General features: G+C 41.5%; 1 protein-coding gene across 1 annotated transcript; it reads right to left on the bottom strand.

Moving 5' to 3' along the window:
- Positions 1–1026: 1026 nt before the first annotated feature.
- sptlc1 (serine palmitoyltransferase, long chain base subunit 1) lies at positions 1027–12101 on the bottom strand. Its single transcript, XM_079694994.1, has 12 exons — positions 12017–12101; positions 11865–11937; positions 9767–9899; positions 8743–8872; positions 8494–8583; positions 8225–8332; positions 6359–6454; positions 5353–5449; positions 5195–5249; positions 3896–4013; positions 2262–2335; positions 1027–1645 (listed from the first exon to the last, which is right to left on the bottom strand). Exons 3-12 carry the CDS (start codon positions 9859–9861, stop codon positions 1552–1554), a joined length of 957 nt encoding a protein of 318 aa, XP_079551120.1. The 5' UTR covers positions 9862–9899; positions 11865–11937; positions 12017–12101; the 3' UTR covers positions 1027–1551.
- Between the last annotated feature and the right edge of the window lie 3229 nt (positions 12102–15330).

The raw sequence follows: 15330 nt of genomic DNA, 5'->3' as shown, positions 1-15330 counted from the left end.
CTGCAGCGCAGCAACAGATCAAAAACAAGTGTGGAGATAATTGCATCCAGTTTGGGGATCTGGCTTCTTCTTCCACTTCTACTTCTGCTTTTCCCAAGTCAGCAGCCGGGCCCGGAGGAGTGAGGCATGAAGCACCGAGAGAGATGGGGGTTCAGGAGGAGCAGCAGACCGCGGTCATCCCGTGTTTCTGCCCGTGTTTCAGCCCGCAGAGCGAACACAGAGCTGCGGCTCCGCTGTTGGAACCGTGTGCTCGCTTTGGAGAGGCGCGCGCGTATTGGCACGGTGGCGCGCGGGGAGGTTTGTGGAGAGGGCCCCATCTAGAGCCAGAGCGGAGGGACACAGCCAGATCACTGAGCCTCCAAGATTCATTTATCATAAGCAATATTGTCGTGGCTTCCTTCCTTGTTCATTTATCAAGCCAAGACGCCTTAAACAGACATTTTTAACCCGTTTTCTTTCCTTAATATTACTTACAGTTGAAGAGTTGCTTGACCTCCGGTGGTTTGGATGAAGTTATGCGATTTGTTTGCTCAAAATAAAATAACAAACGTTTACACATGCAACAAAAAAAAGAGGCCTTTACAATAGTCAAAACAAAAAAGGCAAAACTCAAATAAAATAACAACTTAGGTATTCTTTCTTGCTTTCTTTCTTTGTTAAGGCTTGTATAACTTGATAACTTAAAGGGTAATTGAACGTTAAAAACGGCCTCGACGGGGTCTTTCTAGCAGGTTGCCCATCACTGCCACTTTAGAGGAGGCGTGGGAATTGTAGTCTTTTATACTCTGGTTGACTACAGACGTCACAATTAGATGGCCTTTCTTATGAAAAACAAAATACTGGCTCTAACAACTATAGCTATAATTCTTAGCACCACTGTGACGAAGAACTGTATTTAAGTAAAAGTTTGAGGATGTTTTACTTGGTGTATTTAATTTCATTCATACTTTGTGTACAGCCATTTCATAGTTTGAGTAGTTAAAACTTGACTTAAATGAATAGTCATTCCACAAAATCACACCATAATTCAATTTAAATCATATATATGTACATTTATTAAAAGTCAAATGGTGTAAATGCAGTGACATTTACCAAAATAAAAGTAAAAACAAAGAATACAGGTGTAAAACTCTCAATTCATGGTAAACCAACCATAACACTCACAGCCCTCAGGTACAGTCATTGCAGACATATTAAATAAAACTCAGAGCATAATGTCTCCTGTTCAGTCAGCAGCAAGCATCAAGTCATTCGTTCTGTGGAGATGAAGTCTGATGCAGCTGTTTTTATTTATTAGTGACTGGAGGCCATTGTTATTTAAAACAGGAAGCCAGCTGCATCACTTCCTGCTTGTATGTAGTATGATAAAGACACGTGAGAACAGAGAGAGGCACATTAAGAGACAGAGAAAAGCAAGGCGAGTTATAAAGTGTGTGCTCATCAGTTTAGGTCCTCCTGACGGGGGTGTGTGTCTGCTGTCAGTGGATCACAGCTGCTCAGTTTTGCACACGGCACTCAGGTGTGCGGCTTCAGCAGGGACACCACCACAGGTCACTTGAGGAGGGAGGACGCTGCCTCCTGGACGCAGGACACGGCCTTCTGGATGTCCTCCTCCGTGTGTTCGATGGTGACCACCACCCTGAGGCTGAGGACACACAGTCAGGGTCAGTGCTGACGTCATTAGGACATATTAAGGATTTTCACTCATTCAAATGTTTCCAACTTCAATTGACTGGATTTATTTGAAAAAAGTGGTCTCATTAACACATGAATACTACAGTGTAATATATGTTTACATTCATATTTAAGAAGTACAATATAAGACAAGCACAAGTTTCATTTGTATTTAAGAGGTACAATATTTCATTTTGTGGGCCATACTCCATTATACTTTTTGAATTTGATGAGGGCCGATTCAAAATGGTCTGCGGGCCACATTTGACCCCCGGGCCGTAGTTTGGACACCTCTGATTTAGAGGATACTGTACAACATTTCTTTAAAGGTCCCCTATTATACTGTTTTCATCAATATATTGCAGGTCTCAGATATATAGAGAGCATGTCTCTGATTTGCTCTAAACACCAAACAGATCATTGCAGCATTACCCATAATCCCCTCTGTTTCAGCCCTGTTTCAAAAAAGTGCTGATTCTGTGTCTGTAGCTTTAAATGCTAATTAGCTGCTGCTGGCCACGCCTCTCTGAGAGATGATTGGTTTAAAAACAAAAAAAAACACCTGCAGTGAGAGGTAGAGTTCTTACCTGGGCGAGGGGAGGAAACGCTCTTCTTTTTCCAGGTAACGAGCGAGAGTCAGAGCCACGCCTCTGTCCATACACTGAAAACATGGAAATAAATAACAATGTGTTGCTTAGTTTTAAAGGTCGCCTATTATACTGTTTTTCATCAATATATTACAGGTCTCAGATATATACAGAACATGTCTCTGAAGTGTTTGGCTCCAAACACCAAACAGATCATTGCTGCATTACCCATAATCCCCTCTGTTTCAGCCCTGTTTCAAAAGTGCTGATTCTCTGGGTGTTTCTCAATGTCGAGGAAGGATGCTTCAGAGCCACTATTTCAAGGATGCTACATCATCGAGTCCCGCCGAAGGACTATTCCAATGTCCAGGATGCTTGGAATTCTACCGAGGCCGGCGTCCTTCGTTGCGGGAAATTTTGAGGCTGCACATGTGTAGGTCTTAAAATCCCCACAATGCTTTGCGCACGGACCAAGTTCCAAATATTTGGCTGAAATCGCGCTCCATTTAAGGCGGGGCCTCTCATATGACGCAAACCTGCACACCTGTTAGCCTGTTCCAAGGATTCTTGCCTCGCTTCTGAAGCAACTGACTCGGAGGGACTTGTCCTACCAAGGAAGCGTCCTCGACATTGACGTCTGTTACTTTAGATGAAAATAAGGAGCCCCTCCCCACGCCCCTCTGAGAGATATTTGGTTAAAAAGAACACAATGGTGCTCTAGGAGGAGATTCAGGTGATAAGGTGGGGGGGGGGGGGGGGCTACCTTGGTTGCTGATTGGCTAATGGTTACACAAGACAAAACATCGTTATGACATCATAAAGTGACCAAAATATGATCAGCTCATTTTCAGACAGGTTTTTATAGAAATGGATCAAAAAGAGAGAGAATCTTTGTTCCTGAAACTTTCAGAGTCTCTTTCCACAGAGGGGACACATGTTGATGTAGAAGAGACATGAAGAAGAGGGGACACATGTTGATGTAGAAGAGACATGAAGAAGAGGGGACACATGTTGAAGTAGAAGAGACATGAACAAGAGGGGACACATGTTTATGTAGAAGAGACATGAAGAAGAGGGGACACATGTTGATGTAGAAGAGACATGAACAAGAGGGGACACATGTTTATGTAGAAGAGACATGAAGAAGAGGGGACACATGTTGAAGTAGAAGAGACATGAACAAGAGGGGACACATGTTTATGTAGAAGAGACATGAAGAAGAGGGGACACATGTTGATGTAGAAGAGACATGAACAAGAGGGGACACATGTTTATGTAGAAGAGACATGAAGAACAGGGGACACATGTTGATGTAGAAGAGGGGACACATGTTGATGTAGAAAAGACATGACGAAGAGGGGACACATGTTGATGTGGAAGAGACATGAAGAAGAGGGGACACATGTTGATGTGGAAGAGACATGAAGAAGAGGGACACATGTTGATGTAGAAGAGGGGACACATGTTGATGTAGAAAAGACATGACGAAGAGGGGACACATGTTGATGTGGAAGAGACATGAAGAAGAGGGGACACATGTTGATGTAGAAGAGACATGAAGAAGTGAGTTTTGCGTAATAGGTGACCTGTAAAGATGCTATCATTGATGATCAGCTGGAACAAAGAGGACTTACGTATTCTACGATGGAGCGCAGCAGCCGCATGTCAGACTCTCTGGAGCCTGAACTCCTCTCTAGCTGCAGGTGGAGAGCCGGAGCACACGGGACTCCAACGATCTTCAGACCTGGAGTTCTGTCACACAGCAGGAAACAAAAATCACCACATGACATATATCAATGTGATCTGTGTCCTTGTCCCACTACCTCCCTCTGGTGGTGGAGATGTGATGTGGACTGGACTTAAACTCCCACTGTACATTTGACAATTATATTCAATTTAATATTGAAGAATCCATTTATTGTGAGTGTACATTTGTATTTTCACATGTATATTTGTTTACTTTTTAATGCTATTTTATTTCCATTTCAGAAATATTTTGGATTGTTTATTTCTAGTGTCTCCTGCCATCAGTGATTTTCAAAAGGCTATAACCTGCTCTATGTTATGGTGATGCAGCTTCAACAAGAGTCCTCTCTCACTCTGCATGAATCCTGAAGTCAGATGTAATACCTTTTAAGACCCTTTCCATACATTTTAAGACCTCATCTCCACTTGGAGTTCTAACCGGTTACCTTGGCGACACACTTCACCTCACATTGACTATACACAGTATTGATTGTCCTTCCTCCTTATCTTCCAACCATTTGGACGCAGACTTGCATTTCTCCATAACGATGTTGTTTAACAACCGGCGTAAACGGACCTCCGCGTGCCATCAAGCAGTGAGCGTGAGATGTCCTGTTCACATGCCGTCAAATCCAACGGGATGCCATAAATAAACTACACAGAATCACACTACACACCTACGCAATGATTACATTCAGACAGACTGTAGAACACAACCTCTTTGGACAATGTATATACTTATTGAAAACAAGCTACAAAATGTAATATCTTGGAAAATACCGTTTAATACTTTTTGATAGAATTCACTTTCTCTAAATTGATTTATCAACTTGTCATACTTTTTAAGACCCCTGATGTAGATTTTAAGTCATGTGATTTAACTGGGCATTTACCAAACCTTCAACTATGTATGTTGACTGTCTCTGCTTCATGAACAGCAGAATCACTTCTGACCCAGGATAAGGCACCAGAGTAAAGTGTGGTCTTAGGAGACTATATCTCCAAAGTCCTGTGAGGATCATGTGAGTAATAGGCAGAAGCACTGCTTAGCACAACACATGATCACATTATTCATCTTGGTGCTAGTGGAGACTTCATTCTGTTGATGACATTTCTTCGCTCCAAATGAACACAGAGACACTTCATCAACAGATGGATTTTCTCCTCATCGATGCGGGGGAACTCACCCCTGTAGAGCCTTGTAAACGTGTTTGCACTTTTCCCTCAGGACAGTGAAGATATCTGAAAAATAGATGGAGACGCATAGATGAGAAACCGGAATACATGCCTGCTTCTTATTCAATCTAAAGAGCTCTCCTTGGAGATGGAGATGTGGAGAGCGTACCTGGGTCCTCCTCCATGATGTTCAGGGCCTCGATGGCGGCAGCAGCCAGCATGGGGGGCAGCGAGGCGGAGAAACAGTAGCCCTGACCCGAGAGACGCTGTGGGACACGAGAGACGATCAGATTACTTTATACTGCATCTCAGGTATCATTAGGACCAGGATCCAGACACACATCAAGCCAATGCTTTAATGATGAAGTAAAAACCGACTCATTAAAGGTGGGGTAGGTAACTTTGGAGAAACCAGCTCGAGTGCGCTGGAATTTGAAAATACACAACCGGAGAAAATCTGCCCCTTCCTCACAGAGCCCCTCCTCCAACACACACGAACGCGCACATGACCAATGAGGGCACGAGATAAGTTTGTGCACAGATGGAAGGCTGACAGGCAGGTAGGCCATCCAGTTACTTTAGCCGGGCCGGCTCAGATGATTGGTCGTGCTTTTTACAGCGCTACGGCTTCCACAGATGATATTTATTTATGGATTTTTGTCAAAGCATTTAACATCCCGATAGCAATGAATATCTTAAGAGCATTCCATGGAATATAACAAAAAGTGTATCTCGAGCCGGTTTCTCAAACTTACCTACCCCACCTTTAACATAAATTAAAAGTAGAAAAACTGAAAAATAACTGGCTGTACTACATTTCACTTTGTTAAAGTTTAGAACAGTGGGGGAATCTAATAAAGTACATTTACTCAAGTACTGTACTAAGGTATGACTTTGAGATACTTGTGATTCGGTTTTTCCATCTTTTGTTACACATATATATATATACACTTCTACTCCACTACATATTAATAGCCAAGTTACTCTTCATATTCAGATTATCAGCTAAATCAACTAATAAATAAATATGATACATCAGAAATAAGATCTGAATGTATTGCCAGGTATGTTTAACCTTCTCTTAACACAGAGGGGACAAATATTTATGTATAAAAGACATGAAAAAGTGGATTTTGCATAATAGGTGACCTCTAATAAGATCTTGTTGAATGTACCTGGTGGTCGATGACAAAGGAGCGTCCGCAGCAGAAACCTCCGATAGAAGCCAGAGCGTTCTCCATGTTGGCGCTGATCAGGTCAATGTCATCAATCTGCCATTACAGAAAGGGTTATCAATACACACAAGAGGCACATACACACCAATATACTCAGAGGGCTTTGAGAGAGAGGGGGTGTTTCTCAATGTCGAGGAAGGATGCTCCAGAGCCACTATTTCAAGGATGCTACGTCATCGAGTCCCGCCGAAGGACTGTTCCAATGTCCAGGATCCTTGGAATTCTACCGAGGCCGGCGTCCTTCGTTGCGGGAAATTTCGAGGCTGCACATGTGTATCCTCCGCGGTCTTAAAATCCCCACAATGCTTTGCGCACGGACCAATTTCCAAAATCTTTAGCGGAAATTGCACACCTGTTAGCCTGTTCCACCATTCTTCGTTTTCCGAGGCTAGGAAGGATTCCTGCTTCGCTTCTGAAGGACCTGACCGCGAAGACATGTCCTACCAAGGAATGTCTTCGACATTGAGAAACACCCTGAGACTCTAAAAGTGAAGTTTCTTTAATGAAATCTACGTCTTCAATAATCAATTCTAACGATAAATTGTGACACTGAACTCCACAAAGTGAAAGAATGTTTTACAGATTACACAAACGTACCGATTCTTATGTTGAATTTTATTTGTTCCGTGTATTTATTTTAGAATAGAAACCTGAATTTAGGTTTTTTGTTTTTCGACTATGGTTAAAACTGTGTTGTAATCTATATATGATGTTTCTGTTCCTGATATATTATTATTATTATTATTATTATTATTATTATTATTATTTCAGCTTATGTAGTTCTTTCTTTGAGACTTAAAATAATATTTTTTTATATACGTTTTGAAAAGTATTTATCATGAAGTTTGTTGTTGTTTCACCAAGATTTGAAGTGACCAAAACCACTGTAATTTGACAACTAATTGGAGTGGAGTTCTTTAAAGGTCACCTATCATGCTATTTTTAGGCAATAGCATAGGTCTCTCAGATATATAAAAATATATAAAAAACATGTCTATGAAGTGTTTTGCTCAAAATACCAAACAGATCACCCATTCTAGCCATGCCTCATATCCCTCTATTTCACTTCCTGTTTCAAAAGTGATGATTTGGGGTATAAAGGAGGGGTCTGAGCTCATGCGGGACCCGGCAGCTACTGTCTAAACTAAATACTGCCGTGATGAAACTCCATATCATGGATTATCAAGGATTATTTCTGAAACAGTATGGAGCTCAAAGGCTTTCTCTCTTGCCAGTTATACCACAAGGTGAGTTCCTTTTTACTTCCTGCTTCTTCACACACATGCTCTCCAGTACAGGTTAGCTCTGAGTGTTAGCGATGCTAATGTAAACACCGACCATATTACGTCCAAAACAGTCGGGCATTGTTTCTGATAGCAACGTTTCTGATAGGGCCGTGGGTCCACATTTCAGATATTACGGCATATCGGACGCAAATCTGGATCAGCTCCGTTGTTCCCCCGTTTTTAGAGATTTGGGTACGGAGGAAAAAAGAGAGGGTTTTATTTTCTGACGCTGCGTGAGTTCCCCGACACACCGGGGACACATCTTTATATAAAAGACATCAAAAAGTGTATTTTACATGATAGGTCCCCTTTAAGCTTTGCTTTCTGCCTGTCATGCTTCAACTAACTTTTTTTTGGTCCTTGTATGTAATCATTAATATTAAGTTTGCTAAATGAAAAAGCTTTTCATAATTGAATGTGTTTGAGTGCAGCTAATGACCAAATGATAGGACTATAGTTTTTGCCCCCCACGAACAAAACAGTGTTAAAATGTAATTCAGTGCAAGTGGAGCGTACTCACATTGACTCCAAAGTGTTCAGTGACTCCTCGGCCGTGCTCCCCCAACACACCAAACGACATGCTCTCCTCCAGAAAGATCCGCACCTTGTACCTGTACTTCATCTTCACCTTGAGGTTTAAAAAACACAATCAATAATACATTTGAAGAGATCACGCCATATAAAAACACACTTTCTATGATAGCACGTGACCAGTTTAACAATCATAGAGATACGGGTTACTGTGAAGTACATTGAGCATGCTTAAAGCTCCATGTGTTTTCTATGTACCAGCTGAGGAAGGGGACAGATGTCTGCAGTGTTGATGTACAGACCCTCCACCACAATGAACTTCCGGGTCACTCGAGCTTTACGAGGATTCTGCAACACAAACAAAGTTAGTAAGTGTGTGAGACTTTGATAAGAAACACAATTTATATGACTTCATAACAAACACTCTCCGCTACATTTTCAAGCATAAAAGCACTATATCGTGACTCCCGAGTCCCGCCCAATAATCATCGTCTCAAACTGAACCACCTTATGGTCCTCCAGCTCCTGCTCCCTCAGCATCCGCTCCAGATCCTCCATGTCGTTGTGTTTGAAGTATTTGATGAAGCTGCGGGACGCCTGCAGACCCTTCTGGATGGCGAAGCAGGCGGCTTCATCCCTGAACACACAACCACGGAGACAACACAGAATAAAAAATACAAATCCAACACGCCACGGTTTCATAGAACCATACAACTGTTAGTGTTGTTTCAAGTCGTTTTTTTTATATGCAGGCTTCATACACTTTTTCACCAATGACTTCTCCAGGACCTTTACCTAATTTCCATGACCAAAAAGATTACTCTCTCAGCGTATCACTGAAAATGGTTTATTTTAACATGGAACAGGAAAATAAGGTTTGCATATGAAACATGTCGTGCCTATCTAAAACAAATCGGCTTACTAGCTTCTACACGCTACAGCAACTCAAATCTCTCACCAGCAAAACACCTCGTCAGTTAAAGGCCATTTTACGTTTCATTACTACGATACAGTATTTATTATTATTATTTTAATATTATCTATTTCGGCGATTAGATAAAATATAAATTATATTTGATGCAACTTTAGTTACATTTCCATGACTTTTCCAAAACTTTGGGAAAAATATTGTTTTCCAAAACTTTTCCAGGACCTGGAATTAGCTTTTTGAATTTCCATGACTTTTCCAGGTTTTTAATGACCGTAAGAACCCTGTATATGATATATGCTCAACAGCACCCATCCAGTAACCAATAAGAAAAGCATGCTTGTATAGGGTGGTGTAGGGACATGTGTTTAGTCCTATAGGCCCCTTGTCATGTCTGCCGATATCTGGTTTTCTTATGTCTGTTTGTTTTAATCTGAGTCTATGTTGTTGTCAGTGGCGTACTGTCTTAGCTTTTTGAAATGCCTTTGTGATGTGCTGCAACCCATTTTCCCCTCGGGGACAAATAAACAAATACTATACTAGTCTGATCACTGAATCCCGTTTTTGTGTAGCTCCATGCATGTTAGCACAGACAGGCCTTACACAAAGATGATGTCGCCCCTCTTGGAGTAGGCAGGGATGGCACTGGCAATGGTTGCAAAGCCATAGGAGTAAATGATGGCTTCTTCGGTTTTCATGAAGTTGGCCAGACGACTCTCCAGCTCCAGGTGAACATCTGGGAGGAGAAACAAGAAAGAGTTCACTGTGAGTATAGCGACAGCAGGAAACAAACAAAGTCGCTGAGAGGCTGAGGCCGGGCCTGTTTGCTATAGATGCTGAGATCAAAACTCTGTGGAAAGATAATGCAGTTTAATGAAAACTGGGATGATCAACTTATTATCCTTGGACATAAACATTGTTATAATAATCAAAGCGATCATTAAACTTGCGGTCAGCAAAAAGTACAACGGCCCTGTGTTAGGGCTGCTCAATTAATCATATTTTAATCGCAATTACGATTATGGCTTGCAACGATTACGAAAACAACGTAATCGAAATAAAACGTTTTTTTTTTTAATTTTTTTTTTTTTATCAAATTCCATTTTTTTTAATTGGTTTTTCAGTTGAATTATACTTAAAGTTCAGGGTAATCAACTGTTAAAAAAAAATTCTCCAATAAATGTATGTTTTCAAAGTAAATGGATAATCGTTTTTAATAATCGTGATATCAATTATTGACCCAAATACTCGAGATTATGATTTTTGCCATAATCGAGCAGCCCTACCCTGTGTCACCCTCTCTTCCACACACACACCTCACGCAGGTGAACAGGATTATAATGAGTGCCGCCCATATCCATGTGACCCAAGCCAACCAATCAATTGTGATCAAACAATTATCTTATATTAAAACAAAACGCATTACTAAACACGTTTCATGGCTCCTACAGTGAGTCATTTACTGTGACACAAGATATTCAGGCGGAGAACACGGAGCTTTCTGCAAGGCACAGCTCAATGAGGATATAAGGAAGACTTTTGTAATGTTGCGCAAGTAAAAGAAAATATGAAATTATTAACTAGTAAATGTTTGCACGGAGCTATTTGTGGGACACAAGCAGCGTCGAACATGGTCAGGTAGGGTCGCTGCTTATTCAGGACCGATGGAGACTTCCTGTTAGAGGGTTTTATAACTTCCTGTTGGAGGATCTAATGACTTCCTGTTGGAGAATCTAATAACTTCCTGTTGGAGGATCTAATGACTTCCTGTTGGAGGATCTGATAACTTATCGTCAGAGGATTTAATAACTTCCTGTTGGAGGATCTAATGACTTCCTGTTGGAGGATCTAATGACTTCCTGTTGGAGGATCTAATGACTTCCTGTTGGAGGATCTGATAACTTATCGTCAGAGGATTTAATAACTTCCTGTTGGAGGATCTAATGACTTCCTGTCTGAGGATCTAATGACTTCCTGTCTGAGGATCTAATGACTTCCTGTCTGAGGATCTAATGACTTCCTGTTGGAGGATCTAATGACTTCCTGTTGGAGGATTTAATAACTTCCTGTTGGAGAATCTATAACTTCCTGTTGGAGGATTTAATGACTTCCTGTTGGAGGATCTAATGACTTCCTGTTGGAGGATTTAATAACTTCCTGTTGGAGGATCTAATAACTTCCTGTTGGAGGATCTAATGACTTCCTGTTGGAGGATCTAATGACTTCCTGTTGGAGGATTTAATAACTTCCTGTTGGAGAATCTATAACTTTTTGTTGGAGGATCTAATGACTTCCTGTCTGAGGATCTAATGACTTCCTGTCTGAGGATCTAATGACTTCCTGTCTGAGGATCTAATGACTTCCTGTCTGAGGATCTTATAACTTATCGTCAGAGGATTTAATAACTTCCTGTCGGAGGATTTAATAACATCCACTCCCCACTGGCTGATATAGAAAGCCACTTAATATAATATTAATAATGTATCTTACTTCTCATTCTGTAGTGGGTCTGGTATAACTGTGGCTGCGCACCACACATGGCTCAGCTTAAACAGCAATATGCTTTGTGTTGTGTTGTGTTGTCTTCACAATCAGCTGATCCCACCTCAGCTCTACTGTAACCAGGATCCAGAGACAGTCTACTGATCAGCTAGTGCTATTGTAATGCAAGATGAAAGGCATATAGTCATTTCTCACTCACCAAATGTCCCATAGAAGCCTCTTGGCCCACAGGTGCCCACACCGTACTTCTTCAGAGATGCCAGAGCTTTTTGCTGTAATCAGGAGAGAGAACACTGATGATCCCTGGCAGCATGTCGGACTGAACTACAAGCTTAAATATAAAATACTGACCTTAACCCGCTCATTGTCCAGGAGACCCAGGAAGTTAAACGATGCAAAGTTGATGCACTCCTTTCCGTTGATTATGATTTTGTGGGTGGGAGGACTGTAATGGAGAATAAAATAAGTGTTAAATTGCTTATTTTACTCGAACACACTTCAAGTTCCATTTTCCACAACTGTGTCCTTTATCCAAGCAGCAGTACAAAAAGTGACAATGCACCAAGAAAACGATACAACGGTCCACTGAATAGGTTATTTTATATGTTGAAAAATGCATCTGGACACATGTCTGGTTCCACTTGTAGTGACAGCTGCTGGCTCCCATGTTTTTTGATGTTGGTTGCAAAGTGTTTAATCCCTCATCATTCAGTTCCCCCCCTTAATTGGCTTCAATCTTGTTAAAAATCATCTCAATCTATAAACATGTTGTTGCAGCGCTTCATTGAAGCTAAATAAAGTTATATTCTACATTTCTGCAGCATCATTTTAAACAATGAATTTGCACCAGCTTGAAGAAATGCAGTGTCCTATAGAGAGGCGGAGTCCCTCCCTTTCCGGGGGAGCTCCATGGGACCTTATTTCCAAATGTTTTAAATGTGTCGTAAAACTGTGAAGTAACACTTGTGTGAAACCGCTCAATGAACTACATCTCCCGTCTTGCACCACACACCAAGACGGCCGTAACGTTGGCACATTTAACTTCTTTCTTTCAGAATGAGGCGGAAAGTATTAAAAGAGGTGAAAATCACTCCAGGTCTGGGCATGTTGAGAGCTGTACATACACACAAGGGGAGTTAGTCGGTTCGTAAGAGCCAGCATGCGGGACCGGGACTCTGTAGTCTTTCTAGTTGGGTATTTTTCATAGTCTTATATTTCAACAGTTTTACGACAAACTGTAACTTTTTTGACATGGAAATGATTTTTTAAGATTGACAAACATCAAATGTGTAATTCATGGCACAATTCAAACAGGATGGAAAGATACGTTTTCTCTCCCCATTGACTTCAATACATACTTTTTCCGAAATAAGGTCTCACGGGTCGGAAGTAGATGGGCGCGACTTCGCCTCTCTATATGTGTCTTAAAAACATTGGTTGCTAACTAGTGACCAAATGAGACAACAAACATCATCACACCGAACATTAGCCACCTTTAGCGGTAGTGACGTGATCTAGTTCGTTTATAGCCTAACGTTAGCTTTCTACCCACAGAAATTGCATGTACGCTTCAAATGTCATTACGTGGTGTTACTATGTGGAGATGGCCCTGCTGAGCTAAACGTGTGAGTATCATGAAGGTGTGTTTTCCACAAAATCCAATGGAAAAATCCCATTGCTTTTTGTCGAGGGAGCCGTTGTGATGCTAACTCCGCACAAGTCTTTATGGATAATAATATAAGGTTTGGAAAGCTACAAGAAGGCACAAATTGACCCTATTTATTTTTAAGAGCTTTGGATTAATGATCATGTTCAATGTGTTACTTCATTTATATTGTAAGGCTTGATATTGCTCACCAACTGTCAATCAGATTTATCTTAGCAACCATTAAGATAGAAAGAGGAGAACACTTGGATAGGCCATCAGCTTTAGACCCCATTTACACGCAAACGCATACGAACCGAATACGATATCAAAAAAGTATTCCGTTCACACGAGACCGCTCGAAAGCGCTGTAGTACATATGCCGGGCCTGTAAGTGGCGCTGTACTTCCGCCACAAAATACACCAAGAGCAGCGAAGAAGACCCCCGAGCATGGTTGCCATGGTTTCCCTTCTGTTTATGCCCCGCGGTGGATTTAGCAACATGTAGTTCATGTAGTTCTCCATGTCCACTTGTTGCTGATGGTTGTGGTAGAGGAGCTGTAGATTTTGCACTAACATCTGTAGCATGGTCAGTACAGGACTGTCTCAGAAAATTAGAATATTGCGATAAAGTTCTTTATTTTCTGTAATGCAATTAAAAAAACAAAAATGTCATACATTCTGGATTCATTACAAATCAACTGAAATATTGCAAGCCTTTTATTATTTTAATATTGCTGATTATGGCATACAGCTTAAGAAAACTCAAATATCCTATCTCTAAATATTAGAATATCATGAAAAAGTATACTAGTAGGGTGTTCAACGAATCACTTGAATCGTCTAATTAACTCGAAACACCTGCAAGGGTTTCCTGAGCCTTGAAAAACACTCAGCTTGGTTCAGTAAACTAAATCACAAGTATGGGGAAGACTGCTGATCTGACTGCTGTCCAGAGGACCGTCATTGACACCCTCCATCAGGAGGGTAAGACACAAAAAGAAATTTCTCAAAGAGCAAGCTGTTCACAGAGTGCAGTTTCAAAGCACATCCACAAAAAGTCTGTTGGAAGGGGGAAATGTGGCAGGAAACGCTGCACAACCAAGAGAGATGACCGCAGCCTTAACAGCATTGTGAAGAAGAGTCGCTTCCAGAATTTGGGGGAGCTTCAAAGACAGTGGACTGAAGCTGGAGTCCAGGTATCAAAAGTCACTGTTCACAGACGTGTCCGGGAAATGGGCTACAATAGCCGTATTCCCATGGTCAAGCCACTTCTGAACTCAAGACAACGGAAGAGGCGTCTGACTTGGGCTAAGGAAAAGAAGCACTGGACAGTTGCACAGTGGTCCAAAGTCCTCTTTTCAGACGAAAGCAAGTTTTGTATTTCATTTGGAAGTCAAGGCGCCAGAGTCTGGAGAAAGGCTGGAGAGGAGCAAAATCCAAGTTGCTTGAAATCCAGTGTGAAGTTCCCACAGTCAGCGATGGTTTGGGGAGCCATGTCAGCTGCTGGTGTTGGTCCACTGTGTTTCATCAAGCTCAGAGTAAATGCAGCTGTGTACCAAGAGATTTTAGAGCACTACATGCTTCCGTCTGCTGAAAAGCTCTATGGAGATGAGGAATTCATTTTCCAGCATGATCTGGCACCTGCCCACAGTGCCAAAACCACCAGTAACTGGTGTACTGACCATGGCATTACTGTCCTCGATTGGCCTGCAAATTCCCCTGACCTGAACCCCATAGAGAATATGTGGGGTATTGTGAAGAAGAAGCTGAGAGACACCAGACCCAACAATGCTAATGAGCTAAAGGCCGCTATTGAAGCATCCTGGGCATCCATAACACCTCAGCAATGCCACAGGCTGATTGCCTCCATGCCACGCCGCATTGATGCAGTAATCCGTGCAAAAGGATTCCCAACCAAGTACTGAGTGCATTAATGGACATTTTCAAATGTTTGATTGTGTTTTGCTGTTATAAATCTTTTTTTTTTACTTGGTCTGAGGAACTATTCTAATTTTTT

Source organism: Notothenia rossii, assembly GCF_949606895.1.
Source record: "Notothenia rossii genome assembly, contig: scaffold_565, whole genome shotgun sequence".
Lineage (NCBI taxonomy): Eukaryota > Metazoa > Chordata > Actinopteri > Perciformes > Nototheniidae > Notothenia > Notothenia rossii.
Note: the sequence above shows the minus strand (reverse complement) of the source record. Positions and strands in the feature narration are given on the sequence as shown.